General features: G+C 40.5%; 1 protein-coding gene across 6 annotated transcripts in view; it reads right to left on the reverse strand.

Moving 5' to 3' along the window:
- The window catches only part of ZMYND11 (zinc finger MYND-type containing 11), a 108,201-nt gene that overhangs the window by 51,367 nt on the left and 31,475 nt on the right, over window positions 1–25,359 (reverse strand). For 5 of the 6 annotated variants that reach the window (XM_065831973.2, XM_065831972.2, XM_071805310.1 and 2 more), the window contains exon 2: window positions 9,478–9,612. The exons of the other annotated variant lie outside the window; for it this stretch is intronic. In XM_065831973.2, the coding sequence (XP_065688045.1) occupies window positions 9,478–9,593 (116 nt within the window). In that variant the 5' untranslated portion in view covers window positions 9,594–9,612. The remainder of the gene's footprint in view (window positions 1–9,477; window positions 9,613–25,359) is intronic. 6 annotated transcript variants of the gene reach the window in all.

A 25,359-nucleotide genomic window follows, 5' to 3' on the forward strand; every position in this document is an offset into this window, starting at 1 on the left:
CTGATGTTTCTTCTGCTGCTAAAACAAACCGAGGAGCAACCTCATTTGTGTGTGCTTTAGATACCTCCAGGCACCACAGCAGTTTCCTATAATGTTAATCACTGTGTCCTTTCTGTCAAAACACAGTAATTTTAACTCAGATAATTCCTTGTTTCAGTAAGTTAAATTCTCAGTCATATAACTTTGCTATACACTTAATACTGTGTAACCCGCCAATGTGACCATGAAAAGCAAGTAATTAAGGTACTAAGCTATTCAATCCTTATCTACAAAAAAATATCCCTCTCAGAACTACTACCACCCTCTTAAGGAGGAACTTCTCTAAGAAAGGGCTCTAATCCCATTTTTCTGACCTAAAAAGTTGTGTGATACTACTGATAATATACGTGTACGTGCACTGAGCTTGTGGCGAACAGCAGCACTGATTGTTGGCTTAGGTACAATAGCTTGTGTCTATGGAGAGCCACTGTTCCACACAGCACTTCTCTGTGGATGTACTGAAGAGGCAAACAAGTAATATATGACTCAGAATATATAATAACATCCTGGCTAGTACCTTGCAAATTAAACTTTCAGGCAGTTCTCATCTAGCATCTTGATTCAAAACATGCTTAAAAAAATACACATTCAAGCACTTTCATATACAGTTTTTTAGTTTCCTAATTTAATTTCCATTCTTATCTGGGTTAAAAGTAACTTTTAAAGTTTGTTTTGTTTTGTTTTTTTCCCCAGATTAGTTTTAGCTTGGCTGTGTTTCAATATGATCGTAGTGTCACAGAAACGTTCACCTAAACACCAGCTAGGGAACAGCACAATGGCTGGAAAAGCCACTGGGGCAGGGCTGCTGCTTTGGGTCCTGCTATTGTTTATATGAATGGGAATACGAAACCGTAGCCTAAAATAGATGGTGTGAGTAGTGCTTTGGAGATCTTCCTCTCTTCACCAATTAGAGAGAAAGCCTTGAAGAGCACTTAAGGCCAGATAACAACCTGTTAAATGGCCACGTCGCACCCATTTTTATCTTTTAGTTCTAACAGAAAGCCGCTTTTATTTACAGCAAAGTAACCAAATATAAGCTAGAAGTTTCACTTTAAAATGTTATTAAGATATTATGATTCGAGCAAAAAGCAATACTGGTGGTGACATAGAAAGTAAATCGGTTTGCTTTCAGTAATTAGAAATAAAAATAGCCCGTTACATAAATTTCTGTGAAAACTTACACACCTTTAACACAAATATTAATAGAAGTATGGAGTACATGAGAACATTCATTAGAATGAAAACTGGGATAATAATTTTCAAGTCAGTTACACTTCCACCACTTTCCTTCTCAATATTTATACTGGAGTTCACAGTTTGCATGGATTATCCATGGAAAGTATTAAACATCGAATATTACAGTTTTGATAGTAATACACAGTAAAGAGAGTTTAAATGATTTTGCACTCATTAGCAAACATCAAACAAGGAGCATGGCTGTTGTCAATAACCACGTGTTTGTGCTGCTAGTGTGGATCATTTTATTTACCAGCCATACTCATGCTCAGCCCAGAGATGACTTCACCTACTGAATCAATGAGGAACATTGACCTTTGTGATAAAAAAACCCGCCTTACTAGCAATACTGCATAAGAGCATTCTGAAGAGAATTATTAGATAAGGAAAATTGATCAAGCCCAATTTGTTAGAACATTTGAGCATCTTTCTATTCACTTTTTGCAAAATGAACTGTAGGAACTAGATGTATATACATTAATATTTCTGATCAAAGCAAACAGACAAAGAATTTAACCCCACCTCAAGATCCAGTCCTCAACAAAACAGCCTTTTATCCTAAATCCCTACAGGTATAATGGTTGCACAGCCACCTGCAGCATCCTACATCCTATAGTAACTGGTAATGTCTTTCTGTGTTTGTTTTCGGTAATGAATATATCCATAATTAAGCCAATTCAATGCAAATGGAATTCATTTTCCTCAGAGGAGAACACTGGCTAGACAGGCTGTCCCTAGGAGCAGCACCGTGGCCTGCCGAGGCAGCACTATCCTGCTTCTCATTGCAGGACCTTGTACTCCTCATTTGTGCTTACCCTTGCATAATTACAAACTGCTATTACACTGCATGGCATGGAAAAAACTGCACTGTATTGTTCTTCCTCATCCTTTCCCAACTGGCAAAATGTGAGATTTCACGAGCACCTCCCTCAACACCGACCTGTTCTACCACAGTACAACTGACCAGGGTTTGAGGAACATCTACCAGATTCTGAAGAGTTGCTTTTAGTAACACCATTTGCTTCACGTGGTCACATTTAAGACATACATGAGGGTGATGTAAAGATGTGGAAAAGGAACCAGTAACACTGGTTAAGTTAACTCAAGCAACTACTGCATTATTCTGTGTAACAGGATGATGTTTTACCTCAAACAACTGTTTTCAGATAAGCCTACTCTCCAGTAACAGAAAGACATTTTAGGGGAATGGCTTGACAGAGGTTAAGAAACCAACGGAGCAGAAAAACATTTCTAAGTTTTAATTTCAGTGAAAGGAATGCCAGGTGCTTCAATACTTCTGCTCATGTGCAGCTAAACAACAGGATTATTTAGTTATAAATCCAGAGTCATCTGCTCTCCTAATCATTCTTACAGCTTACTATTTTTGTTTACACGTGACTATTTAGTTGCAACATGAAAATACTAGGAAGATTTAAATCTTCATCAAAGGTACTATAAATAGTGACAACTTTTTCTAACATGTTTCCAAGCTTCAAATAAGCAACACTGTAACAATCTTGTTCTTTCAATTCTTTTTTCTTACCACGGCATTGCATATGCTTATTTATAGATGTATGTGATTATTCACTACCCGTTCAAATTGCTCGTTTTCTTATTCATACTCTCTTGTGAATATTTTCTACCTGTTCAAATTGCTCATTCTCATCTTTGCTTTAATCAGCGCTTCTAGAAATCGTTTTCTGTTAAAACAGTCTAACAAGAGAACCACAGAAGATCTAAGGCAACAACGGATTCATGGATGGGAGAGTCCCTTAACTTCAACTATTTTCAAAGGTTGACCAGAGAAATTCCTTAGAGTGGTATTTGGAGAAGAAATCCCCCTCCTATGACTAAATGTCAAACTGAGAGGGTCACAGGCTCAATCTACAACTGCCAGCTGCTCCACCTCAACTGGGGGATCAGAAAATCCCATCATTTTATCAGTAATCTTTCATACCGAGTAATTCTTCTCTGGCATCCTATCCCATCAATGCTGATTAATGTCAGTCCAAACAAAGCTAACAGGGGACTGATAGAGTCTACTCTATAGAGGCTTGGGATCTGTTCATTTCTCTTAGATGATTGGACTTCGCTGCACTTAGATTAAATTAGAACATAACAAAAGTAAGCTCACAGAACAAATATGGGAAAAATCGTTATGACCATTTGCAGACCTAGTACTGGATCATCTCATTTGAAAGTTAATTAAAAAATATGAGAGTTTTTGTACCTATTGATGAAAAAAAAAAAGACATTTTCTTGTATCATCAATGTTGTAAAACAGTTTTCTTAATAATGAAACTGTTAGTTTCAGTTTTGCTCTCTTTGAAAATACACAAATTATAGCACACCAGTTTTATCCTAGCTAATAGTCGTTCCATCAGCTTCATCCCCAAAAAAGCTGGGATAACTCTAGATACCTCTACCCTGTGGACTATGAGCAATCTTGGTTTCATTCCCAAACTGACTCACTCTCAGGCTCCATTCTGGAGAAAGCCAACTTGTTCCTCCTGGAAAAAGGCCGAGCACGGCCAAGAGGTCGGTTTGCTCCGGAGAGAGAACATGGATGTAAACTACGCCAACACTGGCTCCTCCTGCCCAGGGCACTCCAACACTGTTCCAGCATGCAGTGTGTCCTCAGATGCCTTCACACCATGCCCGATGGCAAACTATCATGCCTCTAGCTTTGAGTTGCAAGAATAGCGTTGCTGTGGGCTGTATTATTTTTGGCACTTAGAACTGAAGAACCACACACACATAGAAAACAAAGGAAGAATATGTCAGGGCCAAAGAAACACTCCATGAGCCAAAGGCAATGTGGTGTGGTCACAGCAGATCTGCTCCAGATGGTGCCTAGGCATTCCCTGCCACAGTCCACACACACAGCATATACAAAGCCTTTATAAGAGACAGGCAGAGAAGCCAATCAACTAAATAAATCATGAAAGACATCCAAGGGAGAGAGATAAAAATACAAGGAAGGAAGTATAGAAGGAAATAATTATATTTTGATTTTTCACATTTGTCTTCTGGCTTCTAAACAAACCAGAAACATTACCTGTTTACAATGACAAAACCTTGAAAGCGGACAGTAATAGTTCTAGAATACCGCAATTGCCAACTGGGTATGTTAGTAACATTAATTTAATAGATAATGAACTCTGAACTAATCATAATGATCATATAATGTTCATAAATTGCTCTAAAGGTAACCCAATACCTTGAGAGAAAAAGGGTAAAAATGTAATTAATAGTTGATTAAATCTTAGGAGCCCAATTACCTGTAAGGGAGTTACAAAGAAAACACTATAAAAGAAACTGGAAGACTGGAGTAGCCAAAGAAAGAGAACTTTAAAAACACGGCTGTACAGGCATACTGAACAATCTGCTGTGCAGCTGAATGTCAATAATTTATCCCACTCATTTAAATATGCATGTCTTTTTTCCAGTGTATTTTAAGGCATTTTATTCCATAGAATCAATTTTTAAGGTTACCCCAAAGCCAAAACAGATGGAAGATAATGAGGAAAAAAACCCAGAAAGTCCAAGCCTAATTAAAAATTTTAACACAATTTTAGGTATGAACAATTTATCAAGCTGCACTCTCGACAGAGAACTCACAAGATATGGGAAGTCACTTCTCCACTAGTGTTTACAGCATAACTAATACCAATAACACTCATCTAAATAATTGACATATTAGGGTCAAATTATCCCAACATCAAGTCTGGACAGAAAAATAAGTCTTATTTCTTGATAAATACCTCTTAGAAATATCATTTTGTTCTTCAGTAATTTAGTTGTTTAGAAATGTTAGATATTCCTAGCAGTTAGATTTTAAATGACTGTAATCCATTGACTTGAGATACACTGTGACAACATAAACTGGGTGAGAATATTTATTTTGCATTCCTTTACAGAAATGTCACCAGTGCCTTCAAATGGGTTTCTCTGTTAAATAGAAATGCAGTGAACACACTGAAGCCCATGTACAAAGACAGGAACGTAAATATCTATTTTTAAGTTCTCTTCAAAAGGCAGTTCGCACTTTTAGTAGTAATTCCTTTAAATTCACTACCTTGTTACTTCTTGTCAGTACTGGTTTTCAGTCCAAAGAATACTTATCTCCAACCACTGGAAAGGACCTTTCCAACTATAATGTACCCCCACATATCATCACTAAAATGGAAGATTCCCTTTCATATAATGATTTGTTGATTTTGGTTTTTTGAGGCATAAAATCTGTGCAGTGTTGTCTCTTCCCTACCAAAGTCTTTATTTAAGCATTTACATAATACTCCAATTAACAGTGTCATATTTTTGCCATTTTCCACACATTTTTATTTCTTTCAAAAATAGACACCTTTGTTGCGTTTCCTAATACTCTGCATGCAATAATTTTTTATAATAATTGCCGTTTGTTCACTAAGCTTGCTAACTTCTTAAAAACTCTAACGTGCATTCAAATTTTCTAAGAGACTCTTTCCTCAATGTAAGACAGTTTTCAATCGCTTTCTAATCATGCATTTTTCTATTCTTGTTTTTTCCCCTCATCAATTTAAAAAGCAGATCGTACTTGATTTAGTCTACTTTCAATTAAAGGGAGTCTTTTCGTACAGGTTTTTCCTGATAATATTAGAAGTACCTTCTAGTGCTCTTGGCTCCTCCTACACTATCCTCCTACTCTTATATTCTCCACAGAAAACACGTGGCTAATTCTATAGATTTTTCTGCATACTTTCCATTGCCAGTATCTTCTGGAAGTCTTTCTTTATGCCAGATATTTTTTAACAATTGCACAAAAAGTACACATATTTTTATGTGTTATATAAATCTGGGTTTTTTTACATATTGAGTTGAAACAGTTCATAAACAATTAATTCTCTTTTTACATTACTAACATTTCCTCCCTGGTCATAAAAAGTAAATAGTTCTTGATATGGACAGTGGCTTCTACTCAGCACCAGAAGACTAAGAAAAGCAAGAAGTAAATGACATCATCAGGAATATGTTAGGAAAAGGGAGACAACCGTGCTGAGCTGCTGGTTAGGAGAAAAGCCAGCAAATAGATTTGCCTAAAAGTAGCAAACCATCCCATGAAGATAGCAGCAACAGAGATTCTGCTATGAAGGTGTTTGGTCTAACAGGTCACAAACGAACCTTCATCCTATGGCAAAAAGAAACTAAAATCAAAAATCAAATAATGAATGACCTTTTCAACTTGTGAAGTTCTCTGAAAGCACACATTTGAATATATGGTCGTAATTTTCACTTTTGACCACTGTTTGGTTTTGCTTTTTAATTATCTATACATCTATATCTATATACCAATTTCTCTTTTAAAGAATTGCAGTTGTACTTGGCCAAATGACCTTTGAGCTTGGAAGAACACACCAAGTGTTCAGTTTTCATCAGAAGAGATACTCTGATGCCATGCTTATTTCAGAACTTTATTTTGAATATTATGCAACATGTGTACTCATTTACTAAGTCATCTGTGTTTACTGATCAGACTAGTACTTCAAAGCAACTCAAAGACATTTATGTTTTCCTTGTCAAAAGTTATCACCTTCAATAATAGAAACTAGATCAATGTTCATCACTCTTGTCACTGATGTGCATGTGGAGTATTTACAATGTCCAAGCAGTTTTTACATTACTCTTCACCACTAACACCTTGCACATCTTTGACAAAGTACCAAGTCTGCTTGGATTTGTGTTTAGTCACCTATTTTTTTTCTGATTAGAGATGAATCATGCAATCTGGATCTAGATTGTTTTTTAAAAAATGAAACCACTCTTCAGTTACCAAGAGCAGTATTTCTTTTTCTAGTATTTAATTGCTTGTTTTCTCAACCTTGTTTGCAACAATAGGATTTGTCTTACCTAACTTTACACAGCTAAATGCTATTCGCACTATCTTAAAATAGGCATCTCATAGAGTGGGATGAAGCCCCAGCTTGACGTGCCTGTCTACCTGTATTACATATAAAAAGAGCATAAACAGCTAACAAACTCAGCTAATACATGGACTGGAGTAATTAGAAATGTTAAAATGGAAAGAGCTATAGCTCTAGTTTACCCACTTATCTCCTTGGTGACATGATGCAAATATATACACTTTAAAGGACTCTGAAACTCAAGTGCAACCTTCTATTGGGTTGACATGGCAAGGTTTTGGTAGCAGGGGTACTACAGGGGTGGCTTCTGTGAGAAGCTGCTAGAAGCTTCCCCCATGTCCCATGGAGCCAGTTCAAGCCAGCTCCAAGATGGACCTGCTGCTGGCCAAGGTCGAGCCCAGCAGTGACAATGGCAGCACCTCTGGGATAATGTATTTAAGGGGAAAAATCCTGCACAGTGCCAGCAGTAGTCAGAGGAGTGAGAACATGTGAGAGAAACAACTCTGCAGACACCAAGGCCAGTGAAGGAGGGGAGGAGGTGCTCCAGGCACCAGAACAGAGATTCCCCTGCAGCCCATGGAGATGCACAATGGAGCAGAGATCCACCCGCAGCCCAGGGAAGTCCACGGTTGAGCAGAGATCCACCTTCAGCCTGGGGAGGACCCCATGCCAGAGCAGGGGGATGCCTGAAGGACTTCACCCCATGGAAGGGACCCAGGCTAGAGCAGTCCATAAAGACCGGTAGGCTGTGGGAAGGACTCACACTGGGGAAGCTTGGGAAGGTCTGTCTCCCATGGGAGGGACCCCATGATGGAGCAGTGGAAGAGTGTGAGGAGTCCTCCCCTTGAGGAGGAAGGAGCTGCAGAGACAATGTGTGATGGACTGACCACAACCCCCATTCCTCACACCCCTGTGCTGCTAGGGCCAGAGGAGAAGGTAGAGAATTTGGGAGTAAAGTTGAGCTTGGGAAGAAGGGAGGTGGGGGGAAAGGTATTTTAAGATTTAGTTTTTATTTCTTCGTTATCCTACTCAGCTTTGATTGGCCATAAATGCAATTAATCTTCCCCAAGTCGAACCTGCTTTGGTGAGCACCTGGTGTCCAGCCAGGGTCAGCCCATCACAACCTCAAAAATGAAATTACAATCTTCCTCTCAAGCCTGCTTGGAACTCTCTATCTACGGGAAGGTGCTTTTTGGCTTAATAGTGCATTTTTCCTCGTTGTACGAGCCAGGTACACACAAATTCATTGGGGACATAATTTCTTTTCCTTTTCCTGTTTATTGTTCACTATGTTTGGAGAACCTGAACTGTTACACATCTTCCACTTATGAAGCCAGTTTAGCCTGTCACTTCTACGCCAGACCTTCCAAACTTTGTCAGTGGACCATATTATGATGCTGTTCACTTCGTTAGTAACTGCACTGTTTATAACTCTCTCCCTTAGTGGTCTCTGGCCTCGTTATCAGTTCACATTGGTTCTGGCAACTGAAGAGTTGCCAACTGGTTACTTTTGCTCTTTTAAATTATTCATATTGATTACTTTGACAAATGTGACGTACATGCTGGTCTGGAAATGCAGACAAAGTAGAGAGGAGCACAAAACCTCCCTCCGTTTTTATTACAGTGGCTACTCCAAGTTATCTTAAAAGGTACTTTAACATTGTAGACCTTTTCACGCATTGCAAGCTCCACAGAACAAAGAATATATATTTCTCCATGTATACAGCACCTAATATATTTTAAAGAATATTTTAATACTAACAATAGTATTAGGCATAAGTGGCAATCATTTCATGTGTTCTTTAATAGCATCCTATGCTCATCTCAGGAAATACGGCTTATTTGAGCTACCTAACACTCCAGGTTTAACTTTGCCTTCTAGAAAAGAGTTCCCCCCTGGCCTATCACATTTTCCTGAAGAATCAGTTTATTTAGAGATTTTATTGCCCTTTTCCCCTTAACTGTTACATCCACTTCGTGTATTTTGACCAAGCTACCAAGTGAGCATAACCCTGATGTGCTAAACTCAGTTCAAGCACTATAAATATTGCATGTTTCCTAAAGATGCCTATACGAAACAAATGTAGAGTGAGTAAGATCTCAATTCAACAGCTTAAACCTCATTCTAGGATCTTCAGGTGTTCAGTTCCGTAAGTTTTTTTACGATTAGATAATTCGTAACACAGAAGTGCATGTAACTGTGTCACAGTCTCTCACAACTTTTACTGTCTCTGTTTCCCAGGGCTTTTAATAGCATCAACCTTCCCCCTCATCAAGACTTTTTTTAGAACAGATCACTTACTTTGTAATACGGTCAATGTTAGCAATTTGCTTCTGGTTCCGGATTATTTCTATAGCTGCCCAAAGATGCTGGATAGCCTTTGTATCTGCCTGTCGTCTCTTCGTTAGGCGTGCCATGACCTGTTTACTTGGTCAGCTGCAGCCAATAAATGAAAAAAAAATACACCAGAAAGTTATTCATGAATTATGAAATGGATAACATTATGATCATATTGCAATAAATATGATTACAAGGAAAATTGCGTTAACCTATAGCAGTTAAATCTGTATATAGCAGCGCATTTTCTTATGCTTAAAGAGCAGTAAAAAGCAAAAAAAAAAAAAGTAGCTTACAAGAACCCCTTCCACATCACATAATCTATACAGAAGACAAAAGGTGAGCAATAAAAATTATTGTATCAATAGCAAATAACTTATCAAACTGGTTATGAAAAGTCACTTAGTTCACATCTCAGCTCCCTACGATTTGGTAAATAGCAGAAGCTACCCCAGCCTGAAGCTTCCCCAGCCTCCTGCTCTGTCCAAAACCTTAGAAAGGGTGAGCAGTGCTTGAAGACATTACACGGTGTAAGCACGAACTCTGACACACACACAAAGCTGGATACAGAATAGCTCTCAGAGTACTACTTTCATATTTTTTATTATTTACAATTATTCAAAAAAATCAATTATATGAGCAGAAACGATAAGTATATTTTCATGGATGATAAATATTTAAAGAAATATTTTGGAGCAATTCCATTTCCTGTAATATACTAAAACCCAACAGGACCAAAGTGCTTCTGATGGCATTTACCCATCTAACCAACCCTGAATGGGAACATAATGAGCAATCTGGCTTTGTTTACAAATTTTCCAAAAGCTCAAGGCAATGAGTACAGATAAGCCATAAATCGCCTACAGCTCTCCTACAGGCACAGAATCCCTTTTTAAAAGCTTAACGATGCATTTTGATCACTAAATAACTTTCTTCCAGTGCCATCACTTTCTCAATGAACAAAATGACTGATTTATGACTGCTGCCAAGGTCTATGATTTTAGAGCTCTGTCCTCAAAATGAACTCTGTGGTATGCACGCGGATACTTGTAACCAGCAGAATAATAGTTTCTGTAACCCAAAATAACATAAAAAATGCAAAAACACTACACCATCTGTGCAATGTTAAAGATGGCAGTTTAAGTATTAAAGGCGTCCCTCCTCTCAAATTCACAAACATTCAATAGATTCAAGCACTCCACCAGTTGCAGCAATGCCATTTCCAAGTCCAGAGGACCTACAGGTCTAAGAGGACTGCCACGTTTTAGATCTGGTATTAGCTCAGCAACTCTCACTGACTCTACAGCTGTAATGAAACAAAGTGCAATATTCTGTTATAAAGAAGAAATTATTTAACAGCGTTGTACTTAACATTACATAGTCCCTTTTTAAAAAAAAAAAAAAGAACAAAAGATGATGTGAAGTGATATGTGCAATTGTATCTCATGTGTGAGGCACCTCTGGATGCTGGAGATAGCAGGGAAGGGCAGAACAGGGCAGCACTGGTGGGGAAAGGGGTGATCACACATCAACCCCACATTGCTGCTTTAGAAATCTCTTCCCACTGGGATTTAAGCAAGGGCAACTGGATGGATCTTCCAGAAAAGAAGGTCCAAGAATACATTTTTGAGAAGGATAAGAGAGAATATGACAGACATACAGCTGAGAGTGACAGCAGTAGATAGCATCACCTAAGAATGGTTCAGAGAAAGAACGTCCCTGTTGGGAATAGCGGGGAGAGACCCTGCACCCCTGTGAGCTCCTTGGCCTTCACTCCACAGAACATGGGGACGTTACAAATAAAAAATTATAAACATATGATTATTTGTAGAATTTAACTTTTAAGGAAAACAGACCCGTAAAATACAAAACGGGATTAGAGGTCAGCACAACAATTTTTACAACCTGACTATCTTAGCATAAAACTCCGTTCGTAATGCAAAATTGACTAGAAGTGATATTGTTCTTTTTATTCTACCTCTTTACGAAGTATCTGCTTTAAAATCTGTCAGCCAATATAGCAGTCGACAGGCTGGACACGGAGCCTCTTACACAGAACCGCGTCCACATGTGAGGATGAAGGAGGAAACACTCATCCTTCTCAACCCTGTCACAGTGTGAACCAACACACCAGTTCTCAGTTTATTTCGTAATAAACGAAGTGGGTCCTGTTATCCCAAGTACTTTAAAAATAACCGCTATTTTTGGCAGGCTGGCATATGGCTGCCCGCATGGAAGCTGCGCTCGGCGTGCCTGGCGCAGGGAAGGAGCTGGTTTCCCCTCACACCCCTGGGACGCCTGGGCCCAAGGGCACAGGGCAGCGCCCTGGGGAACCCATCTGCCACCTCAGCACGGCCCTTGCTGTGCAGCTGGAGCAAAGGCTGACCTCTGGGGCCAGGAATTCCCTCTTGTTTCTTCTGAGAGGGAGAACAAGTCCATGTCTGAGACAGGGAGACTGAAGCTGTAATTACAGGATCCTGAAGCCCTGTGGTTGCAGAGTTGCACCTCAGATGGCCGCCAGTGGGCACAGGACAGTGTTTCCTGGCAAAGACCCTACGGGCTCCCTGTTTCCTTTGGAATGAATCACAGAATGTCAGGGATTGAAAGGGACCTCGAAATATCATCCAGTCCAATCCCCCTGCCGGAGCAGGAACACCCAGCTGAGGTTACACAGGAAGGTGTCCAGGTGGGTTTGAATGTCTGCAGAGAAGGAGACTCCACAACCCCCCTGGGCAGCCTGGACCAGGCTCTGTCACCCTCACTGTGAAGAAGTTTCTTCTCAAATTTAAGTGGAACCTCCTGTGTTCCAGCTTATATCCATTGGCCCTTGTCCTATCATTGGTTGTCACCGAGAAGAGCCTGGCTCCATCCTCGTGACACGCACCCTTTACATATTTATCAACATTAATGAGGTCACCCCTCAGTCTCCTCTTCTCCAAGCTAAAGAGCCCCACCTCCCTCAGCCTTTCCTCATAAGGGAGATGCTCCACTCCCTTCATCATCTTTGTGGCTCTGCACTGGACACTGAATCTCCTGACCATCCCTTTGCTCCATCTTTACCACACTTCGTGGGTTTGGAGCATGCAAATGCTATGTCCTGTGCCATGGCTGCCCAGGGCAGTGGTAGAGTCACCATCCCTGGAGGTGTTTAAAAGGTGCATAGAGGAGGTTCTTATGAACATGTTTTAGTGCTGAAGTCAGGTTATGGTTGGACTCGATGATCCTGAGGGTCTCTTCCAACCAGAATGATCCTGTGATTCTATGACCAACCCCAACCCACGGTACAGGCACACACCTCTCAGGCCACATCCACAACAGGGAGGTCGCTCCAAGGGATCAGGTTGGACCTGGTGTGAAGTAACACCCCAAAGTGCAGGTGGAGCAGATGCCCGCCCAAACTGCTCCGCCTGCTAGGCACCCTGCTCCCCACCATTGCTCACACAGGCACAGCCAGGCTCTGCCCTCCTGCTTCTTTGGAAAGAAAAGCCGTAACAATTCTCACACATGCGACACAGCAATCACACATGTTCTGTTGTGTACCTTTTTGGTTTTTGTAGGGTACAATAATTTTAGCAGGTGTTCTGCCTTCAAAGAATGCACGCTTCATTTTTATAGCTTTGGTTTACTATTTAAGGGCACAGTTGACGCTGCACCATTGAAACAGCAATTCTGATGCACCACACTTCCAAAAATACAAAAATAGATTTTTTCCACAATTCCCAGACCACTTTAACATTATTTTAATCTTTTAATTGTGTGTTGTAGAAGAAATATAGAGCCCTTTTGCATTAAAGAAAAAGATTAAAAGATTGTGGCATATTCCTTGCTGTTCCTTCCAGTCACTCTTCATGGTAAAGCTAACCACAGTAGACTACTCCCTGCATTCCTGCAAAAATATAAGCAGGTTTCTAAATTATTATAAAATCCTAAAAATAACTTCTATCAGACTGTTAATAGTTCATAAAATGCTTTGGAGTGCTACTTCCAAGCAACAGAAAATGCTCGCAGTTCTTCAACATGCACAACTTATTCATGCAAACAATAGTTGAAAGTTTAATGGGAGACATATTAGATTCTTAAATTTATATTTATCACTCCTGATTATTTGCTTAGGTGTGGGTGCAAAGACACACACACACACACAAGAGAACAAGCATAAACATCCAATGCGTGTGAGCATGTGTAAGAATCTATGGCTTAGAGGTTAAATACCAAAAGAGGCCGATTCATCCGTGCAGTGTTTTAAAGATGTTAGAACTCCAGAGGCTCTTTAAAACCACAATACTGAAATGTGTATTTACACATAAATGCTTGAAGATGTGTCTCATTCCCCTCTTTCTTTATAGCATTCATTTCAACATCCTGGAAGGAAAAACTAAAAGCTGAAATAAACACCAACTTTCCACTTGTGATTTGCTGGCCACCATGCTTGTCTAGCTATGGTTTTCCCAGTCCATACAAAACTAATTGCTTCATGCCATTTCTGACACATTCTGCTAGCAGGTTTATGGTAGGATACAGCTTCTTAGAGAAAGACTGGCAAACAGAAGACGGCTAAAACTCCAAGAAAAAAATCCAGCAGGATGTGTCTTAGGTGTTGTAGACATCCATGGGACCTGCAGAATATAAGAAGGATTCTCCTAATAAAGGAAGTTTTGTGTGGCTGACATGCCAGCTCACACACTTCCATCACATGCTCACTCACACAGGGCCCAAAGCAAATAATTTATCTTCTCAATTTTCAACTCTGTAGCTGTTCCTCAGTGCAATCTGAGTAAGGTTTTACTATGTATTATAAATCCCTCTTGAATGTCCGATGTACAACATTTCAAAAAATATACCGCTTTACTGTACGCGACTTTCCCCGAGAGTTAATATTACGCAGGAAGAGGAACAGTGAACAAGCACACTTAACAAACTGCGCTTTATCTTGTGAATACACACAGCACGGCTTATCTTCTCACAGCCCACAGCAAAGCGTGCATTGCCATGCGGTGGCAATGTTACCGCAGCGGCAAACCAGGCTTACTGTCAAAACAGCAAAGCTACTACTAGTCCTTAGACACACACTTGGCCAAATCAAATGCTCTACAGCTGTCTGTTGCAATAGCAGTGGATATGGAAATCTGCACTGAAAGTCAAAACAAAATAAACAAAAAAATATCTTGCATGTCTAGGGATTTAGCCCAAGGAACCTCCTGACCTGCTGTTTGCATCCAATTTAGCAGATACTATCCGGTACTAAGTTTAGCTAGAAACTGACCCTACAGACAGAAACAACTGAAAGGTAGTCAAACCTTGCCATGCTTTAGCTGTTAAATACCATCATCCAAACAAAGCAGGATGCTTCTGAAAATTTAGCTGATGAATTGGACTTCGCACTGAAGCAGACGGTGCTGCAGTTGGGTGCTGCTGCTCTGATGGGAGCTGCTAATTAAGAGCTGACAAGTAGTAGCTTGTTACATCTTCCCTTCGTACTTCGCAGTACGTGAGGCTACCTGTGGTGCTCGGTCCTTTCAGCGCAACGTCGAACAGGTTAAACTTCACCCCTGCTATTAGCCACCATTTGGCTGAGATTTGGTATGCACTTAATTGCAACGGAAAGACAGTTTAATAAGTTGATCCTTGCCACTGCTCAGCTGCTGGTTTCTGCCTTTCAGTCCCGCATCCCTGGGGCTTCTATTATTTCTTCCACAGTACGTGGTGAAAAGATTTCAGGCTTAACGGGAGGGAGAAGCTAGGCTCAGTCCTAGTTTTTGTGGCTTCCATGCTGTGAGGCTGGCTGAGTTTGGGCAGCTAGGAAACTTGGACACAGACTTAGCTTCATATTTATATGCACATTATAATATGGGCTCTAGTATTTATCTTAAAGTTTAACTTTTAATAGTAAGCATAAAACTGTATATATAAGCAGTACAAGTAGATCCAAATGTTTAGTGCTTTGTTCTTGTATTAAATAGGAGCTTCCTATTAAAATCCAGATTACAAATTTACGAGTTACGGCAGAGTTTGGCTCCCTGGACTTTATACCAGTCTTTGTTGTGCTCTGAAGTTCTGCAAGTTTACAGTTTACAATTTAAACTGCTGTTAAAACATATCTTTCACCACCAGTTTAGTGGGAGGGTAAACTCTTTAGTCTTCTCCTCCTAGAACAACTTAGAGCAAAAGTGACAACTACCCTATTTTTACATATGGAAAGTGCATGTGCAAATGTTTAGACTGAGTAGCAGTGAAGGTCATGCATGGAGGGCAAAAACAAGAGAAAGTTTAATTTCAGGTCTGCCTTCCAGATCCAACAATCCAGAAGTGTGGGGAGTAGCTGCTAGGGTGAGGACAAAGCTTTTGGCAAGAATAAGCCCCTATTTTGCTTACAATTCACTTGCCTCTCAGAGTATGCAATATTACCAGTATAAGATAAGGATTATCTGGGCATCTGGTAGTAGGAGACCCTGTTTTTCAAGAGTGTAGGTTATCAGAAATACAGATTTTGCATACGAACTCATTTTCAAATGTTTAAGAATTAGTATCATTAGGTATGTATTCTGGACTGAATCCCAATCCACTAAAGACAACAAATGCCTTTCCACTGACTTTCCAGGGTTTTGGAGTAAACTTTCAACTGCTGACCACTCTTCCATATGCTCACAATTAAAAACATAGGGAGGCGTTCAATAACGTTAGTGATGCTGAAAAGACGCAAAAAAGGCATGTGGCTAAAGTAGGCAAAATTTCTTTGTTAATTAAACCGAACTTAGAAAATCAGACCATAAATTAGTAAAAGTTATAAAATTCTTCAGTGTGCCTTTCTGTATTAAGAGATGAGTTCATGCTGTAATGCTGTCATTTGGGAAGTTATTAAACTACAGAAGATTTTTGCATGTTGAATGTGTGTCATTCCTAATGAAAATCTTTTCATTTCATTGTTAGATTAAGGTGCACACTAGCCAAATTATCCTAAATAATTCACATGTGCAAATGAAATTCTTTTGCTGTTATGCACAACCCCACCTTTTGCACTTCCCGATGGCGAGGTTTGTAACCTTGACATCATGCAACTTTTTGAGTGAGGCTCTGCGTAGCTTCGTAACGTGCAGTACGACAGAAAGCAAGGCTACATGAATACAAAACTGTAGTGTTCTGTTTCTTTCCCTCTGCAAATTAATTTTTTTCCAACTTCAGTAGGCAGAATACAAGCAAGCTTTTGCTACTACCTTGTGCCATTCCAAGATGGCAGGGAGCCACTGCAGAAATCAGAGCCAAGGGCAGGACGGAATTAAAGGCCCCAAGAATACTTTTACTGCACATATATGTAAGCTCTACTTTAATCCCTGACATTGCATTAACTTAATTTGTATTGTATTTCATGCAAAATCATTAAATACGTGTCCTTCACTGAGGCTAAGGCATGTGATACTTGAATTACAAACTCAGGCATTCTGAATCATCAGTGGACGAATAACAGAACTCTCTTTTTCTTTTAAAACCAAATCTGGACATTCTTGTTTGATTAACTCACTCTGCTAGAGAGAACTTGACACAAATGTTGACACTCCATCCCAGCTTTCTAAGAAAGTGTAAGTCAGTGTAAACAGAGTTTAACAAAACCTGAGACGATGCATCAACTGAGAAAAACAGAATAATAGCCATACGCCCTAAAAAAGGCTGTCAAGGTGGTTTTGTTTGCTACCTAATAGAAATATATATACAGGACTGAAATGTAATCCTGTATTCTGCCAGCCCCCCAGCCAATCCCAGTCTGGAATTTCACAGACAATAGCAAATGCCATCCTAAAAATTGGAAGGAAATTATCCTTTGTTCTCGTCTGGCATAAATCACTGAATAAAACTTTATCTAGCTAAGTATGTTTGGAAAAGAAAAGGGTACAACTACCAGTGAAAGTAATATAGTTGAAAGGGCTGAAAGCAAAGAGCTAAACCTGTTACTAGCGATATAGCTACATCAGCTCCCTTCACTTGGTCATCACGTTTTACTCCAGATCACGTGCTAAGGAAGCTGAAGCACATAATACAGTTTCTACTAAAGATTTGTCTCAACACAGTTTTTCATGTGTACAGGTTCCACATTAATCTTTTCAAATAGACAGTATTTTCCTTAATGTTTCAATTTTTAATAGGTTTGATATACATGGGGATTTTTTGTTGTTGTTTCTATTTTGTTTTATAACAAAATTAACAGTTACACGGGAATACCCAGAACCACCCAAGTTTTTGTTTATGTGAGAAAATACCACCACTGGAAATGCATACACTGTTAACGCATTTAGCAAACTTCTGAATGAAGGCAATTTCAGTTAAAAACAGTTCAGCATGGTCTGGCTAAGGCTTAGTTAATGAAATTAAGCTACACTAAATAAAGAGTTTCCACAATGGAGATAACACTGGTATAATTTGCTTTAAAAATACAGTTCTTGTGAAGTGATGTACCTTTCCCAAGAAGATAAGATTTAGCTGCCATAGTAACAAAGCCCCTTATTTCCAGGATGATGATATACTGGTATTAAGCAGCCTTTAAGTTGTTCATCTCCAGAAGACTACTCATCTTTGTTCAAAGGAATTTTCCATACAGAAGAGGGTCCAACACGACTAACTTCAACATCACTAAATAATGGATGGCTCATACGAGGTGTAGAAGGTCATCCTACACATTTCTCGTCCCCTGCCATGGCTGAAAAATAACGAGTTCTCTTCAGATTTGCTTATTTGGGGATTTATCAAAAATAACACTAGCACCCAAATTGCTACTAGCGATGCTCTGGCTCCCCTGTATGAATGCAGACGCATGGACACACCAGCAAGTCACACACACATGCCTTAAGAGGCTTGAACTAACATGTTTTACCTTCCATTTGCCACAGACTAAGAGCATGAAGAGAGTCAGTTACAGAAGATTAAGTGACACGTGGAGACAGGATCATGTTCTGAACCCCTGCTGCATGCTCATACAGGCTTTCTGGGGTTTAAATACACCCACTACCAAATTCCATACTTTCCAAAGCAACCTAAACCACGGGAAGATGCTTGAGGAGTCTCCGCAGAAGGGGTGAACACCTAATGAGCAGTCTGAGATATTTCCCCATGTAGACAAGCCCTTAGCAAACAGACATTTCTCGTCCACTGGCTTGGCTGTAGGGTGCCGAGATGATTAACGCAGCTCTGCATCCTGACAGGCTCCAACGCTCGCTTGGTCATAAAAATGGAAAAATCATGGCCAAAGAAGGATGACGGCGAGGGCTGGAATTTCCGTTTGGATGTTAAATAGATGCCACTTTGATTCTGCAACTCTAATAAAAGTGAGAGGTGGAAGACATCTTTGAAACCCTGGAGGTTTTTAAACTGAGACTGGACATGGCACTTAGTGCCATGATCTAGTAAATGGACTGGAGTTGGACCAAGGGTTGGACTGGATGATCTCTGAGGTCTTTTCCAACCCAGTCAATCCTGTGATTCTGTGAAAACGCTAAGAAACGTTAACGAGAAGAGTAGCTCTTTCTCCGAAGGCAAGCTTCTCTTTCTCTGAACCACACACCACTGACACTATTTTTAAAGTACAAATTGTGATTCTGCTGTCAGCAACAGGGCTTGAACCTCAGATGTTTGCAAAAACTATTCCTCCACCAGGCTGCATTTTTGTTGACAAAAGGCAGCTGAATCAATTTTTGTTGCTCCTTAACAAAAAAGAAGACTGCCTGAACTTGTTTCTTTCAAAAGTATTCTCTTTAGCCTCTCCCTCTCTATAAATAAAAGCACAACTACACAACTTCTAAAACTGCTCAGATATTGAATTATTTGAAAGTCAGTGTGTTATGCAGACGTGACCACTTTCCTCCAAAAGTCAGACCACAAGCAATGTTAACCCAGAGACTTTCTCTTGTCAGCAGTCATCTCAGGGAAAGCCGATACTATATAAAGAAAACAAGTGCAATTCTGAACCAACTAAGGTTTCCAAACCACGGCTCCCTGAAGCCCAAAATGTCTGGGCTCACCCTTGGAAACTTTCAGAAACAGGCTCAGAACTTACAGAGTTAAAATACACAGATCTGTAATGCAGGTAAGATGAGCCAAAGATAAACACTGCCAAAGCTTACCGGCTTTTACAGCATTAATCAAAAGAAACTTTAAGGCAGGGAGAGGATCAGATTGTAAAAACTGAGCTTTAGATCCTGCCTCTGAAATTCAAGGCGAATGTCAGAAATAATGGACCTGAAAGTTTCGTGCAATGCTCCCCCAGCTGTGGGACAGTTCATCAAAACAAGAGCAACAGGAATAATAATAATAATAATAATACCGTGTAGAACTGGAAGCCCTTCCCCAAGTCCTCACCTCACTTGGTTTTCTTTTCTCTGTTGTTTAGAGAATGTATTTCCTAGGCTGGGCATAGACATCACTCTTAAAAGTATACCCTGAAGTATATTTGGAGGGTATGCTCTGTCCTTCACAGGTAGTACCCAAACTCATTAATTCTATGCATTCCAAGAAAGCTTTCCTCTCATCCTGCCCCAAACCACGTCTATCATCACTCCTTAGTGAAGCCTTAATCCCCATCCATTTTGAAGGTTCTTTTTGATATTTTTTTTTCCATTGACATTTCAGGGTTTTTTATACCTCAAAAGCAGGTAAGTAATTTTGTTTTTCCTTTCATCTCACGTACTCGTTCTTGAAGTTCTGAGGTAGGTCTCCCATGCCACTTATTCATGTTTTCTCCCTGCTCATGTAGGGAGAACCACAGTGAACCTCTTTTTGTGGGCTGCCTCTGTCCTCTCTCTCGAGATTGGAAACGCCTTTTCCTAATAGCTGAAACATACGTTTGTGCAGGTCCTGAACGGTATGTGTCTTCTCTGAGTTCTTTGATTTGTTGCAACAGCTTTTCAAACCAGTCATCAGATTTTTCATACAGTTTCTCCACAGCAGAGACACAAGCCCGTAGAGAACCAGCAAGGCTGTCCTCAAAGTCTCAGAGCTGCTCAATCACTTCAGTAATATTTTGTACACCTCCAGCTGACCAGACCATTCCTGCCAATGACTTAGCATATGCAGGTGGTGCACTTTGTACAAATCTGTGCCACAGAGGTCGTGTACAATTGATTCTATATGGATCTGTCCCCTCTTGGCTGTTTGGTCCAAAACAGATGATCTCTCGCACAGCTAATTCTCTCAGGAACTGGATACCTCTCTCCATAGTATTCCATTTCCCTAACTTGGATATACAATCTTCCTTGTAGGGAAATCTTACTTTCATAGCTGCCAGGAGTCGGGTCCAGAGAGTAGCGGCATTAGACTCTCTTGAAATTGCCCTATCAATGGTGGAATCTTTTGACAGAGATCCCAGCTGCCTGGCTTCACCACCTTCTAACTCAATTGTTTCTGCCCCATTGTCCCAGCATCGGAGCAGCCAGGTTAAAATATTCTCACCTTCACGACGACTGAAGTCTTTTCGCAGATTGCTCAGCTCACCTGGAGAAAAGGACTGAGTGTTGGTCACTTCATCTCCTTCCTGTGCTGACGATGCCCCTTGGGTTGATGTTGGCCCTGTGCCATCACCTGCTGCACGGGTAGTCTTTCTAGTGACTTTCTTACAACTGGCAACTGATGCTGATATGGGTTCAGCATCATTTGCTTCATTTCCAGAGTCTGAATGACTGTCACAGTGATTGCTGTGGTTACAGCAGCAACAGTGACCAGTGTGTGAAGATGGAGGGGCTGCCTTTGAGGCTGGAGAGGTAACGTTATCTGCAGCGACCCTGGCAGAGGAGCTCTGCGGAGGAGCTGTAGCTTCAGCCTGTGAAGCCGTGGTTGGGGGGGCAGTGGCAGCTTTCGCTGTTTCTTTGCTTCTTCTCGAGCGGCTCGGAGTGCTTTTTGCTAAAGCTTCCGAAGATGCACTGCAAATCTCAGGACTAAAAAGAGATGCAAACCTCCTATTGAACCTCATTTCTCTTAACAGTAACACAAACTGACACACATTCAGCAAACCAGGTAACACCATCACAGTTCTATCAAAGCTCCAAGGATATTCAAAGCTCTCTAAAACATTTGCAAACTGTCCTAGCAAAAAAACGAAAGTATTGTTAGTCGGCCTTTCTAAAGATTCGCTTGACCAATTAGCAAACACATAGCCGTACTGCTCTCTTATCTCTCCCGGGGGCTTTTCAAGGTAAAGCAGAAACGAGTAGAAATTCCTTAGCGGCTGCAGTATAACGAAAGAAACCAGTGCCAAACCACACAATATCATCAGAACCATTGTCCAGTTTCTTGTTGTTATATAATGAATACTTCGATTTAGGAAGAAGGCCCAGCACAGATAAGGAATCAGTGAGCACAATGTAGAAAATAACTGATACAACTGATGCCATAACATCTTCAAATCAATGTAATTCACTTTGCCTTAATCCCACTAAATAATATCCAAAGCAAACAAGACGCGCGAGTATCACAGCTCTATGAGTTGGCACCGTGCCAAGAAAATTGAAAGGTACCTCAGAGCAGTAGAAAAGCCAAAACTCTCCAAATCTACCCCTTTCTCTCGCCCCACGTTGGGCGCCAATTATCTGTAGAGGGTTTAGATTGCAGGGTGACAATCAAACCCTGGCAGATGTATTGTTAACCTCCTCTCCTCCCCCGCTTCCCCTTTTTGCCCTCCCTCTCCCCCCTTACCACTAAGGACAGGCAATTGGGAGGAAAAGAAGGACAGAGAGAAGAGTTGGAAAAATTAAAGATGTTTTACTAATGCTACGAATAAGAATAGAGAAAATAATACAAAATATACAAAACCAATTTTGAAAGTCTCAGCAACTGCAGAGCCAGCACCCAAAGTCCTGGATTGGACCCTGCAGCCAACCGGAGCTGGATTCAGTCTCTCACTAGGCCTCAGTTTGCAGGGATGACTAGCAAAGTCCTCTCCTAATGTCGGCCATAAGGAAAAAGGGATGAGATCCTTGTGATCTCCCACTTTTATATGAAGTATTCAAGTGAGTGGAATGTTATACACAGTTGGTCAGTTTCTTCGTCACCGGTTTCTTGTTGCCCCTCTTGAGAGATGTCCATCTGTGCTTATCAATAAGTTTGCATCCCATTGCTAGGTTTACCAAAACATGTATCTGGTTCTCCAGGAAAATGCAGCTAATATGAAGGCTTTAGCTGACAGACAAATTCACTAAAAGAGAAACTTGTTTTTTAAGAAAACCAGGACATCCTACCATCAGCCTAACATAAATTTCAGAAACTGCCATTCATGAAATACAGCCCCCCTCTTCCTTCTCTGCCTAACCCAAAGAAAGCGAACTGCAAGAGTATCACAATATTATGGTGTCACAACAAAGGGCAAGCCTGTTGACTTGAAGCTTGGCTTCGCAATATAATATTCTGCTGGAGAGGAAATAAAATAAAATCCGAGAGTTCTGGCAGCCTTTCCAATCAATATCTTGTCACGTCATGTTCTTCCAACATAGGCAGAAGACCTGGATTCCACTGTGCTGCTGAAGCACCTGCCCAGAATGACTCCAGCTGTGACGCCTGATGCTGAATGGGACGTTTAACTCTGGGCCACTGCACCAAGGACTGGAAACCACCTGGAGCACCGTCTGACACTTCAAGATCCTCTTATCTGCAACTTGTCCTGCAAAACTGAGCCCAAAGTTGAAACTGAGAGATTAATTTGTTCAAGACAAGAGTTTTTGAAGCTGAATTAACAGATTGCTTGATTTCAGACAGCTATTTCTTAGGAAAGGGGTTATTTTCTCACACGGGTGTAACTTTTATTCTCACATAAGTCAAATCCACTAATTAAGAAAACCAAGTCTAAATTTGGGAAGACCTCATAATAATGATTTCCTGACAGGCTTATGTATGTATTTCTTTTAGATACACTTACTTCCTAAAATTAATTCTAAAATGGTTTAGAATCTGCTCAGCCCCTATTTCTATTCAACTTGTTCATGCCTGTTTCAGAAAGATTTAATTCAATTTTTCATTTTGCTTTCTTGAGTATGACATGACATAAAGCAAGACTATGAGAGCTTCTTTTACTTTGAGGAGCAAGGTTCCTTGTTTCAGCAATGCCAAAGCCCCGGGGGGTGCCCACAAAGTGACCAATGCCTCGTTCTACCCTATACCGTGAAACCTGAGATGTTTTCCACTCTTTTCACCTCCATTTAATGAAACAGAATGCGTCCGTCCAAGTGAAGACATATGCTGAGGGAAAAAAAACTAGGGAATGCCGGACTGGCCATTTTAAAGCAAAGAAAGACCGTAGGGGTTTTTTAGCTGTTTACATCTATTTTTCCAGTGCTGAGAGATTTTAACTTTTACTATCACCTTCTGTTGAAGATAGTCTGCTATTTTATTTTTAAAGATGAGATTTCCTACCAGAGACAATTGTGGGTTTACAATCTTCACTGAGCTCCACCAACAGTAAAAAAACCCCTCCTTCTGGGGAGACTTTTCAGGCAACGTCTGTCTGAGGCTGCTTCCACCACGGTGGTCACCCGTGCTTCCAAGCACTACTTTAAACTGACCACAAGAAATTGTACTCCCCAGCTGTTAAAACAGACACCGTCCTGTGGCTCCTGCTCCTTCTGCAGCCTTTGAGTGTAACAATCTCGGTGCGCTAAAGAAGACGCTGACGTTCCTGTCAGTCTCTGGATTGCAGTTTCGTAGTTTATGACAGATGGGAAACCAACAGAGGAGTTAAAATCCTGTGAATCCACATATATCTTATAGCCAGTAGCCATCTGGCTGGGGATCCACATAATACCATGAGAGGATGACAAAAATAAAAGAAGGCAGTTACATTTGCACTTCCATTTCTCTTCCCCTTCTTTGTGCTTCCTGGTTTGAATATACTTAATAATCGCATTACAAATAGTCTTTCAACCACTTCATACAAGTTAAAGAACTACTGTACTTTCTCACTAGCACTTTTCGCACAGAAAAATTAATTCTGTATTAGGCAAAACGTCCAACACGTGACAACACATAGTGTTCATCTATGGTAGGTAACAGCCAAACAGGCAGCATTTCACGAAAGCGTAAGCAGTTGAGAACAGAGAATGGGAAGCACCACGAAACCCCATTCAGCAGCACTGCCAGTTGCTCTATAAAAACAATTCAAGGCAGAAGCTGTAGCACAGGGCCCCTAAAGTATAATTACTCGGGAAAAAAATGTGGCCAACAAAAGTTAACTAACCTGTTCGGAGAAGAAAGCAGCGATTTACCCCCAAAATGTGCTGGGAAGGTGGAAAGTCTGGTTTTCAAAGGAAAAAGCATAAGCTTTATTAAAGTTCTCTTTTGCCCAGCAGTGTCTCCTGCTAGTTAGAGCCAGGAAACAAGGGAACAGGCAAACCTTCTCTAAAGATAAAACCATTTTTCACCTTAATCTGCAGAAACATTCAGCTAGGCATTTTCAACCCGTAACTGCATTTGTTGGGGTTTTAGTTTTCTGCAAAAAGCAGATTTCTGATGTAAAGAAAGAGTAAAGCCACTAGACCAAGAATTATTTTCCCTGTGTGCCGTGTTGCAAAAACCAGAGCATATTAAGCAACTCGAGAACAGGAAATAACACTGACAAACAAACCGATATTCTTTCCATAGCATGGCCGCTCAGAGGAGGACATTTGAAACTTCAGCTCCCCACATCAATAAATGTTTATTCTGCTTTTGGCAAGGCCGCTGAATGCTTATGTCCTCCTTCTAGTCCAACCCTTTTATGATCCTTTCAGTGAAGGAGTCGGTCACAGTGGAGTGGAAATGAACGCTGAGCAGAAAACTTTCTTAAAAAAGCTCTCTCCTTCGAAAAATGTTGTTTTACTGGTACCAAAATGGTTTGTGGAACCA

Source organism: Patagioenas fasciata, chromosome 2 (genome assembly GCF_037038585.1).
Source record: "Patagioenas fasciata isolate bPatFas1 chromosome 2, bPatFas1.hap1, whole genome shotgun sequence".
In the NCBI taxonomy this organism is placed as follows: Eukaryota; Metazoa; Chordata; class Aves; order Columbiformes; family Columbidae; genus Patagioenas; species Patagioenas fasciata.